The 8,926-nt window shown below is 43.2% G+C and overlaps 1 protein-coding gene across 1 annotated transcript; it reads right to left on the bottom strand.

Moving 5' to 3' along the window:
- Positions 1-4,698: 4,698 nt before the first annotated feature.
- Positions 4,699-6,986, bottom strand: LOC127098462 (uncharacterized). Its single transcript, XM_051037073.1, has 4 exons — positions 6,828-6,986; positions 5,979-6,653; positions 5,473-5,892; positions 4,699-5,256 (listed from the first exon to the last, which is right to left on the bottom strand). The coding sequence occupies exons 1-4, from the start codon at positions 6,984-6,986 to the stop codon at positions 4,699-4,701; spliced, it is 1,812 nt and encodes a 603-aa protein (XP_050893030.1).
- Between the last annotated feature and the right edge of the window lie 1,940 nt (positions 6,987-8,926).

Here is an 8,926-nt window from a genome sequence, read left to right on the forward strand (position 1 = left end):
CACAGGCATCCAAGCAACACTGCTGTCGAGTCACCAATCACCTATCCATTTTATCGGATTTCAACGGTAATGCGGATTGTTTCTCTTTTAATGTAGCTTTTTATTATTCCCCAGAATTTTAAAGCATTATATGATTAAGACAAGTCAGTTATTTGCATACAAAACATAGAACAACACATTGGATAGAATAAACTGAATTTTATTGATATGGAATCTGTACATATGTTGAGTACAAGGGATGCAAACGCCCTTAATGAGGACGTTGCAAAAATTGAAAAATAATTGAAATGGCAATGGGAAATATTTTGAATGATTTTCGCCATTGATTACAACATTGGCCTTAATCTACCATATAATCTGAACCCCAAGTCCTTGCTTCGGCTGACGGTGACTGGATCGGTCTTTGACCCTCTGATATCTAGCTTGTATCATGTATACTCAAGAATCATAGTCAATGCCTTTATCCCTAACTTTTGCCTGGATCTTTCAATTCTTTTGTCCACCGGGATGCTCCTTTTTGCCTAAGCCGCCCTTTCGGGTTTTTGACTTAGCGAGCTTCAAATGTATTCCCTAACTTTTGCATGGGCAAATCATTTTTTGGTCCATCGGGATAGCCATTTTTGCCTAGATTCACCTTGTAGAGATCAATCTAGCGGGCTTTTCATCATTTCTTTTTCGGCATAATATTTTTTGACTATGTCTGCATTCACTGGAGAGGGCAAATCTTCCCCATCCATTGTTGTGAGGATTAGAGACCCACTTGAGAAGGCCTTTTTGACTATGAACGATCCCTCATAGTTAGGAGTCCATTTGCCTCGCTGGTCTGAGTGAATGGCAGAATATCTTTTGAGCACGAGGTCTCCAGCGTGCTACGACCGGGGAAGAACCTTCTTATCAAAAGCTTGTTTGAGACGTCTTTGGTACAACTGACCATGACAGACGGTAGTCAAACGCTTCTCTTCAATTAGATTCAGTTGGTCATACCGAGATTGAACTGATTCAGCTTCGTCAAGATCTGCTTCCATGATGAACCTGAGTGAAGGAATCCCGACTTCGATCGGTAGGACAACCTCCATTCCATACACCAGAGAGTACGGAGTTGCCCTAGTGGATGTGTGGATTGAAGTTCTGTAGCCATGCAAGGCGAAGGGTAACATCTCATGCCAGTCCTTGTATGTCTTGACCATCTTCTGGACGATCCTCTTGATATTCTTGTTAGCTGCTTCTATGACGCCATTCATCTTGGGCCGGTATGGTGAAGAGTTGTGGTGCTCGATCTTAAATTCTTCACACAACTCCTTCATCATAGTGTTGTTGAGATTACTGGCGTTATCAGTGATGATCTTGCTAGGTACCCCATAGCGGCAGATTATCTCTTTCTTGATAAACCGGGTAACCACTTATCGAGTGATGTTAGCATATGAAGCAGCCTCGACCCATTTTGTGAAGTAATCAATAGCGACTAGGATGAATCGATGTCCATTGAAAGCTTTGGGTTCGATCATCCCAATCATATCGATGCCCCACATAGAAAAGGGCCATGGAGAAGTTAGAACATTCAACGAAGTTGGTGGTACAAAGATCTTATCACCATATATCTGGCACTTATGGCATCTTTTTACAAAGTTGTAGCAGTCAACCTCCATTGTCGTCTAATAATAACCAGTTCGGAGAATCTTCTTGGCCATAGAAGGACCCTTTGCATGTACATCCTCGCAGCCTTCGTGTATGGACCTTATGATTGTACTAGCTTCGTGTCTATCCACGCATCTGAGTAGTACAAAATCATAATTCCTCTTATACAACACATCACCGTTTAGGAAGAACTTAGAAGAGAGTCTTCTTATCGGTAATGGATATACCCTCGGGATACTATCGTTTCTCTAGAAACGTCTTTATGTCATAAAACCAAGGCTTATCGTCAGGATCGACCTCAATTTCTAGACAATGTGTTGGTTTATCTAAGTGGTCAATCTAGATGGATGGTGCCTCATTCTTCCATTTGACTTTAAACATAGATGCCAGCGTAGCTAGAGCGTCTTTTAACTGATTTTCTTCCCTAGAAATATGATGAAAGGAAATCTCATCAAAATAGGGGATCAGTTTTCTGATATGCTCTTTGTAGGGTATCAACTTGCTATCTCGAGTCTCCCAGTCGCCTTTCACTTGACTGATTACCAGAGCTGAATCACCGAATACCTCGAGGATTTTGATTCTCAAGTTGATCGCCGCCTCTAAACCATAGATACATGCTTCATATTCTACCATATTGTTGGTGCAGTCAAAACATAATCTAGCGGCGAAGGGGATGTGGTAACCAGTTGGAGAAGTGATAACAACACCTATACCATGACCTCGGGCATTGGAAGCACCGTCGAACACGAGCGTCCATCGCGATCCTGGTTCGGGGCCTTCCTCAGGGCTTACCTCGAAGCCTGGCATAGTAAAATCTCTGATAAACATGATGTCTTCATCTGGAAAGTCAAACTTTAATGATTGGTAGCATTCAACGGGCAGGTGAGCTAGATAGTCATACAAAATACTCCCTTTTATTGCTTTCTGGGTCACGTACTGTATATCATACTCGGTTAGCAGCATTTGCCACCAGGCAATTCTACCAGTAACAGCAGGCTTTTCAAATATGTACTTTATCGGATCCATCTTGGATATCAATAAAGTAGTGTGGCAAACCATATATTGTCTCAGGCGTCGAGTAGCCCAAGTCAAGGCACAACAAGTCTTCTCCAAAAGTGAGTATCGGGTCTCACATTCAGTGAATTTATTGCTGAGATAGTAGATAGCATGTTCTTTTTTGCATGTGTCGTCATGTTGACCCAAAACACACCCCATGGATTCATCCAACACTGTCAGATACATAATGAGTGGTCTACTAGGAACCGGTGGTACCAGGATTGATGGTTCTTGCAAGTACTTTTTTATTTTATCGAATGCCCCTTGGCAATCGTTGTTCCACATAATCGATTGATTCTTTCTCAACAACTTGAAAATCGGTTCGCATGTAGCTGTCAAGTGAGATATGAATCTGGAGATGTAATTAAGTCGCCCAAGGAAGCCTCGGACTTCTTTTTCTATTCGGGGAGCTGGCATATCTTGGATGGCTTGAACTTTGTCGGGATCAACCTCAATACCCTTCTTACTGGCTATGAAACCCAAAAGTTTACCTGATCGGACTCCAAAAGTACATTTGGATGGATTCAGACGTAGTTTAAACTTTCGGAGTCTGACAAATAATTTTCTCAGATTAACCAAGTGATCTTCCTCAGTTCTGGATTTGGCAATCATGTCGTCCATGTAAACCTCAATCTCTTCATGAATCATGTCGTAAAAGAGTGTTAACATGGCGCGTTGATATGTTGCCCCTGCATTCTTCAAACCGAATGGCATGCCTTTGTAGCAGTAAGTTCCCCAAGGTGTGATAAAGTTTGTCTTATCCATATCATCTGGTGACATCTTTATCTGATTGTACCTGGAGAACCCATCCATGAAAGAAAAGACGGAGAATTGAGTTGTGTTGTCGACCAAAAGATCAATATAAGGCAAAGGGAAGTCATCCTTTGGACTGGCTCTATTGAGGTCTCGATAGTCTACACACATTATGACTTTACCATCATTCTTAGGAACTGGAACGATATTAGCAACCCAGTGCAGATACTTAGAAATGGCTAAGAAGCCAGCATCTAGCTGCTTTTTAACCTCTTCTTTGATCTTGAGTGCCATATCGGGTATGGTCCTTCTGAGCTTCTGCTTAACTGGAGGACATTCAGGCTTGAGCGGTAGATGATGTTCAACAATGTTGGTGTCTAACCCTGGCATATCTTGATACGACCAGGCGAAGACATCCACATATTCACGCAACAGATCTACAAACTCGGAGTATACATGCTTGGCGAGAGATGCCCCCACCTTCACCTCTTTTTTATCAGTTTCAGAATCTAAATTAATGACATCCACTGGTTCTTTTTATGGATGAATCTCTTTCTCTTCGTGCTCAAGGAGCCGCACTAGTTCAGCTGGTAATTCACAATCTTCCTCACTATCATCTTCAGCTTGGTTGATTGGAAGTCCAGATTCACAGTTGATTTTAGCCATGTTGTAATCAGTGATTTTATTTGCTCTGCATATGATGAGCTTATTTTAGTATGCTTTTTTTTTTGAGAAAAAGTGGAAAAAAGAAAAAGAAATCTTTTGCCATCTCGTTGTTTTTAGTGAAAACGAAAAATAACTGAAAGAAAAGGAACACAAGTTTTGCATGCAAAAAAAGTACTTTTATTTATTCACATAATACTTTTAAACATGGGGGGCCTTACAAGCTATCCTCTCGTCTCGGGCAGGGACGAGGGACGGAGAAAACAAAATGCATTACGTTTTTTCCGAACTCAATAGCAAAGAAAAAATTCATATTTTGGAAGGCGTCTGATTTAACTGTTTAACAATCTTGAAGTCACTCTTTCTGATCAATTTGAGGAATTCTCGACTTTCCTCAAAGGTGATACTCTTTTTGTGATCCTCAGACTATTCTTTTTCAACCATCGGCCCTTTCCCTTTGGAGACTTCGGCCTCTGCAGCTTTATCATTGTTAATAACTCTCGTCACTACCGGAGCAGTCGTCACGGTCGGAGTGGCGGGTACAGTTGCCCCTGCCTACGGAGTCGGTGTGGGAATTGCCTTCTCTTTAGGTTAGACAACTGTGGGTGCTGGAGACACCCTAGGAGTGTATTTAGGAGCGAATACACGGCCACTTAGATTCATGCCTCCCGCTCCTGCGATGTTGACGATCTCTGTATCAGGAATGCAAATTTCTTTCCTTCCCCAGTACGCAGTGGTCTCATAATTCCAAGGCATTGCCTTAGTATTCTGATACAGAAACGGAGTTGGAACACGGAAATGGATCGGCTGAATCCTCTTGGGAGGAGCTTCAACCTTCTTCTTCTTGTATACAATAGTTATCGGTTCAATCATTGCTACCTCTTTTGCTGCTTTAGACTTAGAGAACTGTATTATCCCTTGATTCATTAGTTCTTGCACGCACTCTCTCAATTGCTCATAACCATCTGGATTAGACTCACATACTGAGCAATCACTATGTACTCCTTCTAGAAACCCAAATTCTTCAAGTTTTCTCAACACAACAGAGAACGGAGTTTTCACCTCATCGACCCACTTCACAGGTTCTGCAGGTTCTTCCTCAATGATGACACTGACTGAAGGACCATCATGATTAGGTAGGGGATTTGTCTTCACGTTTGGATTTTACTCCGAGAAGGTCAAGATTTTCCTATCAATCAAGTCTTGTATTTTATTTTTTAATGGCCAGCAATCTTCGGTGGAATGTCCCACGTGACCAGCGTGGTAGGCACATGAGGCGTTGGGGTTATGTTTATAATGGTAAGGCGGCACAACCTGAGGGATTTCTTTTGGCACAATGGCCCCCACATGGATCAAATAAGGTACCAGGTCAGTATAAGGTACTGAGATCTTGTCATAATGAGTGCGCTTGCCATAGTTTCCCCTGTTATTCGACCCCTGATTTTGCCCTCTATTGTCACGGTTGTATTGTCGATTCTGATCTTTCTGAGCAGGAGTTGGTTGTTGATTGCTTCTTTGTGGTTGATACTGGAAAGGCGGTTGTTGGTATTGAGCTGCAACAACATACGGATAAGGATAGTACGACATAGGGGCCATCGTAACTCGATATCGGGGGCGAGCCTTCGCCATCACAGCGTTTGCTTCCCCCTCCTTCTTCTTCGCGAAGCCCCCATGCGGTCTCTTGTTGGCTGACTGCGGCGCGTTCGTGTCTGTTATCTTCCCCGGTTTCAGCCCACTCTCAACACGTTCCCCAATTGTGACCATATCGGAGAATTTGTTGATGAACTGCCAATCATTTTCTCAAAATACAGCCCATGCAGCGTGACCATAAAGATGTCAACCAACTCATTATCAAACAGTGTTGGTCGAACCCCAGACGCCATTTCATGCCACCGTTGAGCATACTCCTTGAAGGTTTCATTAGACCTTTGCGACTGGTTCTGTAGTTGAAGCCTTGTCGGAGCCATGTCAAGGTTGTATTTGTATTGTTTCAAAAATGCCTCGGAGAGGTCTCTCCATGATCGGATCTTCGAGCGCTCCAAACTTATATACCAATCCAAGGAAGCCCCAGTCAGGCTATCTTGGAAGCAATGAATCAGGAGGTTATCGTTATCAATATGCGAAGCCATCTTCCTGCAGTACATAGTGAGATGAATGCGGGGACAACTAAGACCTTTATACTTAGGGAGATCAGGCACTTTGAATTTCTGAGGCAATACCACGTTCGGGACCAAGCAGAGGTCTCGAGCGTCTATCCCAAAAGAAGAGAAGCCCCCAATGGCCCTTATTCTGTCGTCCAAGAGTTGGTAATCCGCCAGTTTGGTCGGATCAACAACAGGAGGAGCGACCTGACTGGCCGATCGAGAGGCTTCATGAGCGATTGGCGCAGGTATGTTCGGGTTGAACCACATGGGCGGGTAAGAGAATCCTGGTGGCACAGTCTGAGCAGCAATGGGAGGTTGAAAGTACTGCATCCCAGGTTGAGCAATGGGAGGTTGAAAGTACTGCATCCCAGGTTGAGCATTGGGAGCCTGAGGTGCCCCTGCCTGCATATACTGGGATGCAAGGTTCATCATCATGGGCATAGATCCTGCCCCTGGGTAGCCAAAAGGGACGGGGATCTGGCCGATGCTCACAGCTTGAGCAGTCTGGCTAGGCAGTTGGAAGTGGAGGCGCGAGCCTCAATAGTCTTCTTCATTGTTGGGGAGGTCATCAAGGACCTGACCCTGGTTGTCCTCCGGGTCAATAGCAATGACCGGGGTAGTGTGGAGAGCAGGGAGAACCCAAGGGAAACCAGAGTTTCCAGCAGTAGTGGCAAGAGCCGAGTGAGGGAAGAAAGCTCCCTCACTGGTGAGGCTAGCAGCAAGGTGATGAGGCATTCCCCACGGGTAGGCAGCAGCAAGCCTAGCAGGATCCGTGGGGACCACCTGGCGGTTCCCAGAGCTAGGCACCACAGTTTCCGCCGGAGGATCGACGGTAGTGCCAGCAGTAGTTGTAGCGGGGTATTCGTTACCATTAGAGATATTGACTAAATCCAAGGTAAACCATACAAGTCGAGTCGCCACCACACTTCTATTTATCCAAAGGAATGGTTAGAAAGCGAACAAAAACCTAAATTTTTTATCAAATCAAAAACTAGTAAAAATGTCAGAGATCTGGGTAAGGGGGTTGGTTATGTAATGGGAAGGTTTTAAGCACCCAAAACATCCTAGGTACTCCTAGGGAGCCCTTTTCACATTTGTTGCAAAGGTTGTTGGTTTTTTTTGAAAATTTATTTGTGCAAACATGATTGAAGGGATGAGAAAAGCGTGTATGTTTATCTAAGGTACTACTTACTAAAAGCAGGGTCAAAATAAAATGACTCGCACGGACGTCGCATCCACTGCATACGTATCTCATCTGAATCTGAGAATCAGAGTCTTCATAGCTCGGCTACCTATGGGTTAAAGGTTGAACGACGTTACTACGCAATCTACCGGATGCTCGACCTTTGGAGACTTACTCGCCTGTAGTAGAAGGAGATAACGTGTTCTTAGGAGAAGAAAAATCAATGAGTTTGGGGGGTTTAGGGATGCTTATGCAAAAAGGCAGTCCTAGATGAAGGAACCGCGCTACCTTAAATGACATGCCACGAGAGGCTATACGAAACCTAAGAAATCGGTAACATGCGGAAAAAGTAAAGGGATCGAGAGATCTACCGTACGGATAAAGATCTGAAGTAACAGCAATTAGATAAATAAGAAACCCAAAGACTCTTCCAAGCTAAACACCATCAAAGAAAGCGAGTCAGTACAGGTAATCGGAATAGACCTCCAGGTGGTAACCCACAAATAAAGTGGAACACCATGCCATCTTTGCAAGAGTCATGTGAGCCCTCACAAAACAAAACTCAACAAACAGGTTAGAGAAACAAGATAGGGTAATCAAGAGTTGCCCCCAAATCAAAATGTAACCACATGAATCATGCCATTAAAATTCTTGTCAAACACATGCATCAAAAGGGTATCAAATTCACCCATAATACCTCATACATTCAGAGCATTCAAATTAAAAGCATAAAGTAATGGGAATAAGGGCAAACCTGATTGGAGAGACCGATGAAATTGAATGGCACGATTGGGTTTGCAAAGCACTCTTAGGGTTTATATGAGAGGGGATTGGTTCTTTGCAGATGAGTTCCTTTCAGTCTCTGGAGGTTGCTCTGAACTCTGTTAGCTCTTCTCTCACTATCTTTTTCCTGCCAGGGTAATAGGAATAGAATGACCTTTTGTTTCACTAAAACTCTGAATTTATAACCTGATTTTTGTGGACCCGTGGGCTCAAATGAGAGAGGCCCAAGTCCAAAAAATTTCTGTTATATTTTATTTATTTATTTATTTATTTTTATTTTTTTCGTTTTGTTTTTTTTAACACGTGGGCTTCGCCTAGCGAGCATGATAGTTCAAGAAATTCCTCTGAGCGTAGGTGATTCTGGTGGCTTTTCTTGGGACTCGCTAGGCGACCCATTCTGCTCGCCTAGCGAGCATGACAGCTCATGAACAAACTTTTGCTCCTTCAAGATTAACGTTTTGAGTGACAAATAGACCCCATTTGAACCTGTTGGAAGTATCTCAAGCCATTCCCTTGTGTTGACCGATCATCTAAATAGAATCCACAAAGTGTCTTGGATGATACTCAAGCTTCAAACAAAAGATGTTAGTAACATATTTTTATGCTTTTGGTTAGTAAACAAAAGTAAGAGAAACAATGATATATAATTCAAGCATGCTTGGTGATCTCAAACCAATCACAAGGAGTCCCACCCAAAGGCAAAGGGAAC

Source organism: Lathyrus oleraceus, chromosome 1 (genome assembly GCF_024323335.1).
Source record: "Lathyrus oleraceus cultivar Zhongwan6 chromosome 1, CAAS_Psat_ZW6_1.0, whole genome shotgun sequence".
Classification (NCBI taxonomy): domain Eukaryota; kingdom Viridiplantae; phylum Streptophyta; class Magnoliopsida; order Fabales; family Fabaceae; genus Lathyrus; species Lathyrus oleraceus.